The sequence below is a fragment of the Tamandua tetradactyla genome, chromosome 24 (assembly GCF_023851605.1).
Source record: "Tamandua tetradactyla isolate mTamTet1 chromosome 24, mTamTet1.pri, whole genome shotgun sequence".
NCBI classification, from domain to species: Eukaryota; Metazoa; Chordata; class Mammalia; order Pilosa; family Myrmecophagidae; genus Tamandua; species Tamandua tetradactyla.
In genome coordinates, this window is record NC_135350.1 from 37,621,224 (window position 1) to 37,637,369 (window position 16,146).

The window sequence follows — 16,146 nt, forward strand, 5'->3', positions numbered from 1 at the left end:
TCAAAGAAATGTATGGGGTTTGCTGTCAGGCACTCACAATTCTTCCATCTTCTACCCATTATCCAATTCCAAAGCTATTTCCATACTTTCTGGTATTTGTAATAGCAGCACCCCACTTTCTGGTACAAAAAACTATTATTTTTTCCAGCTGCTAAAAATATACTATGCAATGGGTTGTTGCTCTAGTTTGCTAGCTGCTGAAATGCGATATACCAGAAATGGAATGGCTTTTAAAAAGGGGAACTTATTAAGTTGCAAGTTTACAGTTCTAAGCCTGTGAATATGTTAAAATTAAAGTAAGGCTATAGAAATGTCCAATCTAAAGCATCCAGGAAAAAATACCTTGCTTCAAGAAGACTGATGATATCCAGGGTTTCTTTCACAATTGGAAAGGCACATGGAGAGCATGGCAGCATCTGCTAGCTTTCTCTTCAGACTTCTTGTTTCATGAAGCTCCCCCAGAAGCATTTTCCTTCTTCCTCTCCAAAGGCTTCTGGCTGCCTGGGCTCTCATGGTTCTTGTGGCTCTCAAGCTTTCTCCAAAATGTTTCCTTTTTTGAAGGATTCCAGTAAACTAATCAAGACCCACCTGGAATGGGTGGAGTCACATCTCCCTCTAATCAAAGGTTAATACCAGCCACTGGGTGCCTCACATCCCCATAGCGATAATATAATCGAGTTTCTAACCTACAGTGCTGAATAGGGATTAAAAGAAATGGCTGCCCCCTCAAGATGAATCAGGATTAAAACATGGCTTTTCTAGGGCACATAATCCTTTCAAACTGGCGCAGGTTGGCTTAAACAATGGAAGTTTATTGATTTGTGGTTTTGAGGCTAGAAGAAGTCCAAAGTTGAGACATCAGCAAGACTGATTTCTCCCTGAAAACTTGAGAATTCTGGTACTGGCTGCCAGTAATCCTTGGTCCTTGTTTTTCTGTCACGTGGCCATACACATGGAGGTGTGTTCATCTTTTCCTTGATTTTCCATTGACTTTCAGCTTCTAGCTGCTCCCCAGGGCTTCTTTTTGTGTGATATTTCCTTTGTTTATAAGGACTTGAGCCATGTTGCAGTGAGGCCACTCTCATTCAGTTCGGATACCTTTAATAACACCTTCAAAGGTCTTGTTTACAGGTAGGTTCAAACTCATAGGACCAGGGATTGGAACCTGAATATGTTTTTTGTGGGGAACATGATTCAATTCCCAGCAAGATCCTACATTAGAAATTTGTGAGAAGCCCTGCCCATATGTTTCTCTATAGGAATATATGAGAACTTTTGACAAGGTTGTATGGCAGACAGTTCAGACTTCAGAAAGTCAGGTATTTTTTGTTAATTGAAAAAAAAATCTACATGCTCTGGGTACCAGATGTGTAGATGACAAAATGATATTTTGTTCAGAAAACAAAGCTAAGTCTATGTTCTTACTTCTGAAGTTGTTATCTCCTTATTTTTGGAGGAGGTTAAGCTGCAGAACTGCCAGGTTCTTAGAGTACAGCTCTGGACTTGCTCAAATGCATGAAACAGTTAAATCCCCAAAGGTGTTATACACAACCAGACCAGAAGGTGAGACCTTTGCCTACCAGATTTTGAAGCCAGATGTTAAATTAGAGCACTGATAGGACTCATTTATGCACCCAGTATTGAATAAAACTGCATTCCACTGATTTAGATGCAAATAGGTCTCTAGGTAATTAATTTAATCTATTTAACAGGATTGTTTGGTTTTATTTAGATGCCAAAGTGTGACCTCCTAAAATAATAATTTGGTGCTGGCTTAATCAGTGTTCTGATCTTTTCTTCAACAATAAACAATAGCTGATGTTATTCTTACTGTGTAAAATCATTTCATATTTGAAATTTTACCATGTAGAATTATTATAATGGGGCGAGTACTAGCTTGGCCTGCTTCCTTTCTCTACAATCCACAAATACACCCCATGCTTAAGGACCAGGAGCATCAGCCTGGAAGGGTAAAATGCAATCCTCAGGTAGATAAGGGGTATTGTTTTGGTTTGCTAAAGCTGTCAGAATAAAATATACCAGAAACGTAATGGCTTTTATAAAGAAAAATTTATTGAGTTGCAAGTTTATAGTTCCAAGACTATAAAAATGTCTGAACTAAGGCATCCAGGGAAAGGTACTTTGACTCAAGAAAGGCCAGTGGGTCTGACGTACCTTTGTTGGCTGGGAAAGCATGTGGCTAGCATCTGCTGGGGTCTTTGGCTTCTTGTTTCAAATAGCTTCCCTGGGGGCATTTTCTTTTCTTCATCTCCAAATATCCCTGCCTGTGCCCACTCTGAAGCTTTTTCCAAAATGGTTCCCTCTTAAAGGACTCCAGTAAGTGACCCACCTTGAATGAGTAGAGCCACATTTCCATGGAAATCACCTAATCAAAAGGTCCCATCCACAGTTGGGTGGGTCACATCTCCATGGAAACAACTTAATCAAAATGATCCTAAAAAGGGTGCATCTTCTTCTGCCTCAGGTTCCCTCCCTAAAAAAAAAAAAAAAAAAAGATCCAACCCTGCAGTATTAAATCAGGATTAAAGAATATGGTTTTTCTGGGGTGCATAACAATTTCAAACCAGCACAAGTACATCCCTCACATGCTGTCCTGAGCATATGTAAATAATTCACTGGAGGCAGTCTGATTCTGATGGGCATGTTTTATAATTATCTGCAGGGACAAAGGGTGGGGAGGGAGTGGAATACCTCCACTAGGGGCACACAAACACAAGAAAGGGATGCTATATATAAAACATTTTCCTGTGTCAGCCGGGGATTGAGGGATTGAGACCTGCTGGTTATGGGGAGCTGATGCCCACTAGCAAAGCTGACCTTGCTCTGCCTTTTGTCTTTGTGAGTAAAACATCTTTCCATCAGAGCCTGTGTGAGTTGTGCTTTGCTGGCGACCATGACACTTGTGTTGGAAGGGGTCGCCGTCTCTAGGTGTTTCTCCTTCTAAGTGGCAGTTATTTGTTGTTTTTTAGATTAGCTAAAGCACTTATGTGGTTCAAAATACAGGAGGGTTTAGAGGGAAAAGTGTTGCTAATATCTGGTCCCTGACCATTCATTTCCTTTCCCCAGAAATAATATATGCTATACTATATCTGGTAAATCCTTATAGAGATATTTGATGCTAAGCATATATGTATTATGTTTTTTTCCCTTTTAGCACCAACATAGCACACATGCATACTGTTCAAAAAATTAGATTTAATGTAATCACTTAGTATATTTTGTAGATTTCTCAATATTACATAAATAGCTTTATTCATCTTTAATTATTTTTCCTTCTGCATACTGTTCCAGTATATGTGTGTATCATTTCTTTAAGTAGCCATATGCTAATGGATATAGAGCTGTTTCCAACATTTTACTATTTACAATGATTCAATATGGGGATGGGAAATAAAATCACAAGTGGAATCTTTTCAAATGCACTTATATCGGCAGTGCCCCAGATCTACTGAATCTAAATCTTTACTAGACAAGAGGAGGTAGGACCTGATACCTATATTCTAAAGGATATTTATTTACTTATATTATAAATGATCAGAAGTCTCTTATTATATTTGAAACTGTCATTTTAATAAACCAAAGAGTTTGCCTGAGTTTGAAATGTTTGAGAGCAAGTTTGAGAAGTTTGAGAGCAAGATACTATAAATACTTTTATTTGATTATTTTATAGTTTTTCAAATCAGCAACTATTGTGTGCCTGCTATGTAGGAGTCACTCTGCCAGGTATGAGGATATAAGGGTGATCAATTATTTAATTTAACCATAGGTGGATATTTGGTCATACTTTATGGTTGTTTAATATAAATTCATGCATTTACCAATTTGACATGAGGGAAAATTCATTATTATAAAGTAGTTTTGGAACAGAAATGTTTCAGATCCCTACCTACATCTAGGCCTTTAAACAGACTTCCAATTTTTCCTGAAAAAAAAGTGCATGAATATCTATCTTTTTTCCTTAAGAGGAAAATATTATTGTAAGTGATGAGACATACCATCTTTATATAGTTTTAAAATATCAAATATTGCTGACTCTATTAATGGATTCCTTCCTTTACTTGAGTGTGATATATCTCTGGGTTGTTGTTTTAGCTCATGTAGGATTCACCAATTACCACCAGGTGTCAGAAAACACTTACAATAGTGGTACTACTTTACTTTTCTGGACCAAAGCATGCTATTAGACAAATTTTGATTTCTGGCATATTTAGTTTCAGTTAATGTATTCATACTATATTCAAATAAATATTTCAATTGTACGAAAAGTCACTGTGAATGGTACAGACTTTATTTAACATATAATTGTTCTTTCATTTATAAATCATTATTTCATGATGGTTATCACATATATCCTGAAATAAAATATAGTAGAATCTCTGAAATGTATGAGACTAACTCCACTTCACTGAGAACACTTCTATTATAAACATAAATTCCTAAAAATTTAGAGTAAGAAGAGGCCTTAGAGATTTTATAATCTGGGAAGCCTCATATGGGTATTGGTTATATATTATTACAGGCTTATATGAGAATTTTTCAAACTGTAGAAATTCTTTTCCCCAGAGTGTAATGTATCTGTGTACAGGGGCACAATTCCCCTGGTTGAAAGTCACATCTTCTCTCCAAAATAGGAGATGTTCCTAACCTGAGAGAAGAAAATTATGCAAGTAAATGGAATGGAGTCAGAAAAATAGTTGGGAAGCATTAATTTTAATAATTTCCATGTACACATTATCTTTCCACTAATATGGCCCACTATGATCAGGAGCCCTGAAAACCATAGCCAATTCTTAGAACTGGGTAGTTATTTTGGAATGGCTGGAAGGATATTTATTTGAAGGAAGGCGTGAGAAAAAAAAAAAACCTTGTTGGAAGAGGAAGCCTAAGGCCAAACAAGAAAAACTCCATGGGAAATCAGATCAGTGGGGCATTTAAAAGTTTTCTGGATTTGGGCCTTGATTAGGAATGGAATTCTCTATTATTAGGTGCTAGCTTCTTGATGCTAGGATAGATTTTTCAAGTCCCTCTGTAGAGCAGAGGAAGCCATTCTTGAAGACTTTAAGTGAATTAGCTGAAGTCTGCCATTAATACCTGAAATTCTGCAGGTACTTAAATGAATGGCATATTATATTGATATCTACCTCTGCAGAACAGATTATCCCAAAACAAAGTGTATTAAAACAACAATATTTATTATTATCTTAGAGTAGTTTCTGTGGATCAGGAATCTGGACTCAGCTTGGTTGGGTTCTCTATCTTAGAGTCTCTTCCAAGGTTAATTGAGAACATACAGGCTAAGGCTGTAGTCCGTTCAGGACTCACCTGGGGAAAGAATACTTCCAAGCTCACTTGCTTGGTTCTGGCAGGACTCAGTTTCTCCTGGACTGTTAAATTTAGAGCCTCAATTACTCACTGGCTGTTAGCCAGGGTCTGTCCTTAAGTTTCTTGTGACCCGGGCCTCTCCATAGGGTACCTCACAAAATAACATCTACTTCATCAAAGCAAACAAGTAGGAAGAGTTAGAAAATGTGTATAAGCAAGATAAATGTCACAGTCTTCTATAATCTAATCTCAGAAGTGATATCACATCCCTTTTTCTGTATTTTGTTGGTTAGAAGCAAGTCTCTAGGTCCAGGCCACACTCAGAAGGATGGGATTGTTACACAAGGACATGAGTACAGGAGGTAGGGATCATTGGGGCCATTTTAGAAGCTCCTTACCACACATGCTAACTGGTATCTCTTCTGATTGGATGCTGACCTAGACGTACTTGTTGCTAAATATTTTTCACATCCCTGGTTTTATAAATGCTTTTGTCATAATTTGAACTAAACTTCATATCAGCTTATAACATTCATGTTCTTCAAAGCCCAAAAATACATACACATGAAAGAACTCAGCTTACCAAGCTGCAAACTCTATAATAGTAATGATAGTGTTTGATTTTTTTTCCCTCACAATTGATTTTTTTTAGTACCTACAATAGTGCCAGGACCTCATTAAGTATTTGCTGAATTAAACTTTCATAAAATATTTTATCAAATTACAAATTAAAAGGAAATTAGCTTCCTTCTTTTTCTTTAAAAAGAGCAGTAAAGTAAGCAAGTAGAGAAAGAAGCAAAGGCTATAAATGAACACCTCTCCTCCAAAAATCTCATAGACTTCATTATTTTGTCATTGTTAAAATTCACCATTAGGCTTTCAAAAGAAAAGTGGCAAGTTGTGTTCTTGACTGACTCTTTCTTCTGTAGTCTTATAAACTAGAAAGATTGTTTCTAATACCTTCAGCAGTCCTCTCCTGGTCTGGGACATTTGCTTACATGGGTGTGCTGCCTTCTTAACCCGACATGCTAAGCTGGAAATCTTTATCTTCTTCCTTAAACCAGCTACCCCTCCTGACTTCACCTTCACCTTATCTTATGCAAAGTTTTTTTCCTGGATTCCCAGTTTTCAAACCTTAAAGTTACTTTTCGATCCATCCTCTTCCTCACTTCTCTTTTGACTAAGTGAACAAATTATCGTTATACTCTTTTTTTCACCATAAATCTCAATCTTACTTATGCTTTACCATAAAATATCATCTCCCCAAGGAAGTTTTTTGCCCTCTTAGTCTCTACATCTTAGCTAAGATAATCTTCCTTAAACCCTGATTATATTGATTGGTTCTTTTCCCTCACTTAATGTTCCAATGCTAAATCTTCTGTCTTTAATTCGACATTCGTGGTCCTCTGTATTTCTTCAGTTTTATTACCCTATTGCTCTTTGACCTAAACACACCACATTTTTCATCTTCTGGTTTTTCATTATGTAATCTTATCTCTACTTCTGAATTTATATTTTTGTTTCTCTTTGTTAGGGATAGATTAAGGTTTTATGAGTCCTGAAGCTTAATCAGGGTTTTGGGGCTCTATTTGAGAAAAATAATACAAAATTGAGAATACCGAATTAGGGGCAGAGCCTTAGAAAAGGCCCAAGTAAAAGATGGGTCATGAAATTTAAACTTTATTAAATTTACAGTAAGCAGACCTCAGACCATCCATCTTGCCTATATGCTTTACCCAAAGCGTAAGGTTTACTTCCTCCATGAAACCACCTCTGCTAACCTCAGCCCACTCTGTTCTCCTTCATAAATTGATTGAAGGTAAAGATCTTGCCTTGTACCACTTTATATTCTCATAGAGTGTTATATTTTTAGTTTAGTGACTACTAAAGAATACTGCTTATTACTTAAATTAATGCAGAAGTAATCACATACAGTTCAGAATTTCCTTACATATATATCATTTTTCCTTTTTTTTTTTTTTTTGCATGGGCAGGCCCAGGAATCGAACCCGGGTCTCTGGCACATATATATCATTTTTAAAATAATTCACAAGTAACAAGCTGCTAACTGGTATCCAGGGTAACTTTCTGTTATGTACTATATAGTATTATCTTGATGAAATTTCTTTGTATATTATATATTTCTATGCTTATATATGCCCTGACCTTATTTGTAGAGGTCAGCTTTAAAACGGTCCCATGCAAGTAATTATTTTAGTTGATATGTAGTAGCTGTACAAATTTATTACCCTAAGAAAATGTTTTTTATAAAATATGAAAACCTTCCAATGCTTAATAGTTACAGTATTCAAAGAATCCTGTGTTGAGAGTTATTTATTGTTGCTACGTTTATTCTTTAGATTTCGTTTCTGTTTACAAAAGAGCTGTGTTTATTTTTTTATATGTCTATTCTGTTGTTCCAGGTCTTTCCCAGGAAGGCCTTTTTCGGGTAAATGGTAACGTGAAGGTGGTTGAACAACTTCGACTGAAGTACGAGAATGGATTGCATGTGGAGCTTGGGAAAGAGGGTGACATCTGCTCAGCAGCCAGTCTGCTGAAGCTCTTCCTGAGAGAGCTGCCCGAGAGTGTGATCACCTCAGCATTATATCCTCGGTTCATTGAGCTATTTCAAGGTTAGTAGAGTAACTCCTTATAGGAGTAAAAGCAATTTTACTTTTCTGTATAAACAAAATCTTGCTTTTAAATATTTGTGGTATTTCCATAACCACCACATAGCTATTTTACTCCATACCCTCATCTTCTACACTAAAATGATACTCCACTGATTAGTAGATACCATTATTAAATGGAATTTTTAGGACCACTGGCATATGAATCCTTCAATAGCATAGTATTTGAAAGCCCAGAGGCTTTTGGGCCAAAGAATTCCTTTCTGACTAGTAACTTTCATAAAAAAACTGAGGATATGAGACACGCATTCTATGTAGAAAAATAATATTTGAATTGAATTTAGTCAGTGACTTCTAAGACTGAAAGCTCTCTGGTATACTTCCTTTTCTCATAAGCAAGATTGAGTGCTAAAATAATTGTGTTCATTTTATGAGGTAAAATTGATTTTTGATTGTAATATGAAGTGACTTTAAAGGAAGAAATTCCATTATAAATATAACAACTATAGGAATAATGATTTTTTAGTTTTTCCTCCTAATTTATAAAATAAGAAAAATGATTTACCCTTGAAATACCATTTCTTTCCTTACTTTTGCTGAGTTAGAGTGAAAAGGGGAAAATGTGTCCATACTTATAAGACACTTATTAGTTGCCAGACTTAAAAGGATCTTATTTAAAGCTCATTCTTTTAAAGCAGTGATATAAGTATGCACATGTAGTATACAAAAGAAAGAGATAGCTGAGAAGGCCAGATAGGACAAGTAGAACGACTCCAGAAGTATTTTCACCCTATGAAAGACATTTTCAAATGTTAGGAAGAAGTGACCAGTGAAGTTGTGCGTGGAAACTACCCTACCTGTCCAGCCAAGCTCCACTAGACAGGCACATCTCTATCTGTAGAACCCTAATGCCAGGAGAGCCCCCTCACCTGGCCCCTGTTGCTTCTCTGAAGCTCCTGGCTTCCAGAGGTGACCTCCAAGCAGTCCTCTTGGGAGAGGACCTACATCTTGCTTCCTTCTTCGGAGTTTCCATCTGGCCCTCAGGAAACACATGCACATCTTGACCATATTCTGGAACTAGATCTCAGTCCCAAAGCAAAGCCTTGCCTTTTTGTCCTGCACCCCCAGCCAGCTGCTGAGTTAGACTTTGAGATGTGAGTCAAATCCCAGTTCATATGTCCCTTGGGCTCCAGAGGACACATCTCAAGCTCTCTCAGTTTTCTGGTGCCGCCCCACCCCCCTTACTTGGCTTGAGAAAGATAGAGAAAGCATTATACTCTATACAACAGTTCTCTATAAAGAAATCCGCACAATTTAATCTTTGACTTCAAGTTTTAAGTTTCAGATTTCTGCCTAAATTTCCTAGAGGTAGATAATGCTTAAGGTTTGTCAGACTTGTGTTTTGGAGTCTTACCTTAGCAAGCTCTATGTAACTGATCTGGTGCTTCTCCTTCAAATGGATAAGCCTGTCATAACCTTTATTCTAGCTTTGAGGTTTCAGCCCAAAAATGATACAATAGGAAAAATGAAGTCTTATCCGTTTGTTTTTATTGTGACCTTATCTGGTCACTTCAAATCATTTTTTGAAAATAATATGTACAATCATGTAAACAGAACTATTAATATGTTGTATTCTGTAGAAAATAGTGATAAATATGAAAGCAAAAGTTGCAGAGCCATTTGTCTCTTCTGATTGTATACAGTGCTTTTAAGCTGTCTATACTGGCAAGTGACAATTGGCAGAGGTGCATTGGGAATTGAACTTTAAGTTTACAGGTATAAGCCTTTCAAGGAGGTAACCACTACTTTTTTTTTTTTTTTTTTTTTTTTTTTAAAGGAAAGACAGAGAGAAGGAAGGAAGGAAGGAAGAAAGGGAAACATCTTTAAACATTTTCTTGTTTTATTGTATTCTGTTTCTCCGTTTTTGTTACATGGGCTGGGGCCGGGAATCGAACCGAGGTCCTCCGGCATAGCAGGCAAGCACTTTGCCCGCTGAGCCACCGCGGCCCGCCCGTAACCACTACTTTTATATGAAGACTTAAACTCATTTCTACAAGGAGTATTTTATTCATGTCATAGAGATGTGAAGTTTTCAGATAAATTTTTGAAAACAGTTTTTAAATAATTGCTACGAAAGCTAGTTAAAGATTTAAATACTATATGCTTAAACAGAATATGTAGTAATTGAAAATAGAGTCTTGTCTGGTGTCTAAAGCACTGAGATTATTATTTTTTTCATTTAGCAAACCAATATTTGCACACCAGGTATGTATTAAAGACACTTATATTGAATCTGTCACAACCCCTTTTGCTTTTGTCTGTGCCCTGGTGTAGACAATTCATATTCAAGAACAAAACTCTAAAGGATCTTCATCAATCATCCTTTCCTATTGTTGTTATGCTTATATCTGATTGCAACAATTCTTTTCCTTAATTGAGGTTTCTGGTATAATTATCTCTGTTTGGATATCTTTCATAGTTTTTTATCTTTTATGCTTATATTGGTAGGCCTGTAGTATATATATTTTTTATTTTAATAATCTCAGATGTGTTTTGGAAATGGATATGAATTGCAAGTAATAAAAAGATTGCAGGGTAGAATTAATTTAGAGTTATTAAAAATGCTCCTTATTGAAAATTATTCTGTAAGGTAAATATAAATATTTCTATTTTATAATTGAATATTTTCATTGGTATTTGATGACTTTGGATTGATCAGTCTATCAATATTTACTGAGTACTTTCTGTGTAGACGCTGGATGATAAAAAATATATAAAAGATTAAACATCCTGACTCAGAGGTGTTTTAATTGGAGAGGTATCATATATGTTGTAAACATCAAACTGTATTTTAAATGAACAATAGAAGCACCAGTCAGTGATAATAGGGAGAGCAGGAAATCAATCTGCACTATAGTGGTTAGAGAACACTGTGGAAAAAGTAAGATTGGAGTACTCAAGATTGATCTAGATAGAGAGGGAAATATTCTAAGACAGGAAAAAGCATGAGCAAAACAGTGTCAGTGGAAGGCAGAATGACTTGACTGAGCTGTCCAGGAAAGGGAATGGGGTACTTTTGGATCTTCAGTGATGGAAGCATCTAAGCAAAAGCCAGTGTTCACCTGCTGAGAAAGTTGTAACAGAATTGACTGCTTCTGGATATATGAACTCATACATCTCTTCTGATTCTCTTTTGTTCCGTTCAGGAGATGGCGAGCACTCCAGTTCTTCTGAATTGTAGAATCCATATGGGAGATTATAAAAAAGATGTAATTGGAAAGGTGGATTGAGACCAGATGGTATAGAGTGTTAGTCTAAGGAATTAAGATTTATCTATAAACAGTAAATTTGTGAGGAAAAGATCACTTGATGGAAGTAATATTTTAGGCAGCGCTGATAAAATGGTTGGATGGGAAGGCGCTGGGCACAGAAACATTTAGAAGCCTTTGGCAGAAATCTAGATCATGGTCCTAAGGACCTGAATCTGATAAATAATTGGCAATGGAATTTTAAAGGAAGGTTATCAGAAACATTAGAAAGAAAACATGAACTGAAGTGTTGGCTAATGATTGCAAAGTGAGAGTAAGTAATGAGTCAAAGATAACGCTTTCTGAATTTAGCTGACTCAGGAAACAGTGGCGTGGGGAGCGGTGGGATGGTGGCTGACCCCTGGCCATATCCTTGGTGAGGCCCACAGAATCAGGGAGGATGTGGCAGCAGTCAGCACACTTAGTCAGACTGTAGTGATGCATACTAATCCAGAAAGTTTTGAGGCAAGCTTTTAATAGCACCAGGGAGAGCTCCCTGCAAACCTTGTGCTTTCTGAGCACAAGGCCTGAGTCAGCTAACATTCTTTTATCTTTAGTAATTCAAATCTTTTATTTTCAATCTGTACCTAAAGTGAGACCTTTACATCTGTGAGACTTGATCTTTGTTTTGAAAGGAAGAGGCACATTCTTCAGCCTTTTAGGAGACTTCTGTGGTAGACTGGTTCTGTACCTCCAGGTGAATGTGGAACATAGCACAAAGGCTCAGATGCTTTTGAACTTGATAGGATCTGATGGTCTCCTTGTGGGGGCTTTATTAATCATCCATCTCAGAGATCCAGCCATGAAGTTTTCCTGAGGTGGCATCTTGGCAATTAGATACCATTAATAAAAATATTGGAAGTCAGAAGATAAAGATTATTATGGGGCCATGAGGAAGAGCTCATTTTAAATAGATGAATGAAAATGAGGGTCAGTGTTTATCAGAGTGATTAGGGATTAAAATGTGAATTTCATATATAGATCGTCAATGTTTATAGATATTTTGTGCATCATTTATGTTTGGACAATAATATAGAGGTAAATAAATGACATTAAGCTAATTTTATATACTCTTCATCACAATTGAAATGCCTATTCTGTGCCAAGATTTTTTCTACATTATTTGTTACATACGCGTATTTTCTAAACTCCATTCCAGCTGTTCCTATAACTATTTCATAGATAAGGAAAGGAAACTCAAAAAGGGCAAGCAGCTAGAATGCTCAAAGCTGTGATATGCCTGACTCCAAAGCCCAAGCTTTTTTCATTATACTTTGCTTTTTCTAATTTGTCACAATTTGATATGGATGTGTATATGAATTTAAGAAATTGGATATATATAATCCAACATGTGATCTCTGGGATAAAAATTATTATTACAGATTATTATTGATGTGTTTTGTCTTAGGTGTCATTTATGACTAGCACAGCTAGGAAAAAGGAGTACGTTTAAATGATAAAAATGGTATTTGGGTGTTATTTCTACAGATTGTGTTTTATCATTGATTCTTTTTGGGAATTTTTTCCTTTTGTTGGTAATAATTGCTATTTAGTGACTACCTTCTAGGCATAAAACTTAGATAATCTTTTTTTAACCTCAATATCAGCTCTAATAAGATATAGGCAGTATAATCTTCATTTCAAAGAAAAAAATGATGTGGCTTTGAGCATGTGTTCTGGTCCATCCTGGCTAGTTTCAAATGTCAATTTGCCATTTGCTAACTGCATCAGCCTGGGCAAGTTCCCAAACCTTTTTATTTTTTAGTGTATTGGTTATCTATTGGTATAAAACAATTACCCCAAATTTAGTGGTATTATCTCACAGTTTCTGTGGGGCAGATATTCAGGTGTGATTTAGCTGCATAGTTCTGGTTCAGGGCTCCAGAAGAGGTAGCAGGCAAGATGTTGGCCAGGGCTACAGTCATCTGATGGCTGGAAAATCTACTTCCAAGGTGGTTCACTCACATGGCCAGAAAGTTGGTACTGGCTTTTAGCAAAAGACCTCAGATCTTTTTGTTTGAGGCTCTCCAGATGGCTGCATGAGTGTTAGTAGAGTGAATGATCCGAGAGAGATGAAGGCTATCCTTTTTATGAACCTAGTCCCAGAAGTCAAATAGCAACACATCTACCACATTCTGTTCATTAGGAATGAGTCATTAATCTGGCTCCCATTCAAGGAGAGATGAATTAGGCTCCATCTCTTTAAAAGAGTTCAGGGTTTGCAGACATTCTTAAATCCTCACACTTATATTCCCTCACTGTTAAATGGAGTTAATAGGAGTGCCCACTTCCTTGAGATTATTGTGGATATTAAATAGTTTATCCATGTAAAGTACAGAGAACAATGCCTGTAATATAATAAATACTTAATCTTAAACAAATGCTTCTCAACTTTGGCAGCCCATTAGAATCACCTGGAAAGGTTTCAAAAAACCCAAAGATCAAGAAACACACCAGACCAATTAAATCATCATCTCTAGTATTCCCCATGCCCATCTCCCAAATCAACCTTACCCCTCATTCCTGCCCCTTGTTTTCTTAGTAAAAACAACATAGGCCATTTAGTGGGAGTTCCTTCAACTTCTTTGCTTTCAACCTTAAAATGTCTCTTTACCTTTCCTCTACTCTCACTTCCCTGTCTCTAAAAAGTTACCGAAGAAAAAGTGTGCTTAGCTGTCTAATGATTAGGAAGGAAGAAGAAAAAGCAAAATTTGGAGTTAAGATGAAGATTCAAAATTCTTGCCCAAATTAAAGTACAGTTCCACTTGAATTTCAGTTGTTGTTTGAGTGCTTAAATAACACAAGATAGACCAAATTTCCCACAATTTCTTTTGGGAAGATTTTCAGATTGGCTGTCAATTATCAATTTTTTCTTTCTTTTTTTTTCTGTATAATTTTAATGAAAGTTTAAACCTATAAATATTTATTGCTTATGTTATGTAGAGCACAGGACTTTTTTATGTATTAATTTGGTGATTGATAAATTGCTTTTCAATTGTTAAATTAAGGTGAAGGCATTAGATTTGGTTCTTTACTACTCGTATAGAAAAATTAGGACACTTCTGCCAAAAATGATCTCACAGTTTTGTTAGGGAAACCAAATATGTACACAGAGAGCCAGGATACACAGAATGAAGTAGGATTGACAGAAGAGAGAAAGCTTACTCAGTTAAATGATAAGAAAGGTTTATGGAAAAGAAAGGCTGTATTTGAGCTGGACTTTTGAGGATTGGTAGAATTTTCACAGGTGATGGTGTTTGGGGGACAGGGGATTTCATGGACAGAGGAGTTGGGAAAACACAGGTCGTGACTGGAATAGGGGCATAGTGCATGTATAAGGTTTAGGTATAATTGGACTTGGTGGCCTTTCAGTATAATTATTAAATCAGATACTGAAGTGGCATATTCCCAATTTATTTTATTATTCTTAGTAAAATTCATCATCTTCTTTGCCTTGGACATGTTTTCCTTTTATCAAACAAATACCCGAATATAGTTTTTTAAAAAATAAAATAGTAAGATGTGTAAAGAAAACCAGCAGAATCTACCATGCCCTTCGATGGCTGTCAGCTCTTTCCCAGAGGAAATCAGTTTTTTTAAACTGTTGATTTTGGCATCTACTTCCATTTAATAATATAATGTTTCAGGCATTATTTCATTGCTTCTGCTTATATGGAATTAGCTCTGTTATTTTATTCCTTCCTCCAAATAATTCCTTGCAATATTGTTATATATTAACAATTTTTGTTAAATTAATGTTTGACTTGTTATGAGTATGAAAGTGTGCAGGGAGGGGTCATGGATGTTGTTATTTTCCTTAATATTTCTCTTGTTTTTTCATTTGCACAAATTCTATAAGCCTATCTGCAGTTTTTCCAAAGTACTCCAACAGCTCCACCATTAATAATTTTTTTCACAATTATCAAATTTTTGGTTTTAGGGAGAGTCATCTTGAGGCCCGTTTTTTTCTGTTCTGACTTGTTTTGGTTGCAGCTGTCACCTGAGCTTTTCCTCACCAGCCTGCTTTCTTAGACCTGCTATTTTCTCTGTTGTCTTCTTCCTTCCTGCACTATTCCCTTATTTTTTGGAAGCACATCCTCTAGAGTAGCTTTTGAATAAGGCATTTATGGCAGGGTGGGGGGGATTATTTTATTACTCATTTCCTGTCTGAAAATATTTATTTACCTTAAGATTTGGTTGATAGTTTGACCGGCTATAGAAGTTTATTGGAAAATTATCCCTGAGAATTTAGCAGGTATTGCTCCACTGTCAGCAGTATCCTATGATGCTTTTAAGACTCAATTGCTATCCTGATTCTTCCTTGGTGAGTAACCTCTTCTTTTTCTCTGGAGGATTTTTAGGATTCTCTTTTCATTTCTAAGTCTCTGAAATGTCATAATAGTATCCCTACATTTCTGTCTTAATTTCCCATCTGTTACTATAAGTATCTCCAAAATTGAAATGTCAGCAAGGTGATGTTTTCTCCTTGAAGACTGGCATTCTGGTGCTGGCTGCTAACAGGAATGGATTGAGATTGAGAATATGTTTTCCTGGGGTACACAATTCAATCTACCACAAGATGAGTCTTGTTAGTCCACTGTGTTGTCCACCGAATGAACATCTTCAGGTTGGAAAATAGTGTCTTTTGTCTGGGACATTTTCCTGTACTTCTCCTGTGTCATTCCTTTGACTATCTTAGCACTCTCTTTTCATTCTGTTTTCTGTGACGTTTTCTACAACATTATTTTCTAATCTTGATTGTATTTTACATTTTAGCTTTTATATTTTTTAATAACCAAAATAGTCTTGTTCTCTATTCTTTTTTTAAGTAACTCCCTTCTTGTTTTTTTTAACTTTTTTAACTT

The 16,146-nt window shown here is 36.2% G+C and overlaps 1 protein-coding gene across 6 annotated transcripts in view; it reads left to right on the plus strand.

The window, feature by feature from the left end:
* The window catches only part of FAM13A (family with sequence similarity 13 member A), a 344,433-nt gene that overhangs the window by 58,430 nt on the left and 269,857 nt on the right, over positions 1-16,146 (plus strand). For all 6 annotated transcript variants that reach the window (XM_077142873.1, XM_077142872.1, XM_077142870.1 and 3 more), the window contains one exon: positions 7,767-7,976. In XM_077142873.1, the coding sequence (XP_076998988.1) occupies positions 7,767-7,976 (210 nt within the window). The remainder of the gene's footprint in view (positions 1-7,766; positions 7,977-16,146) is intronic.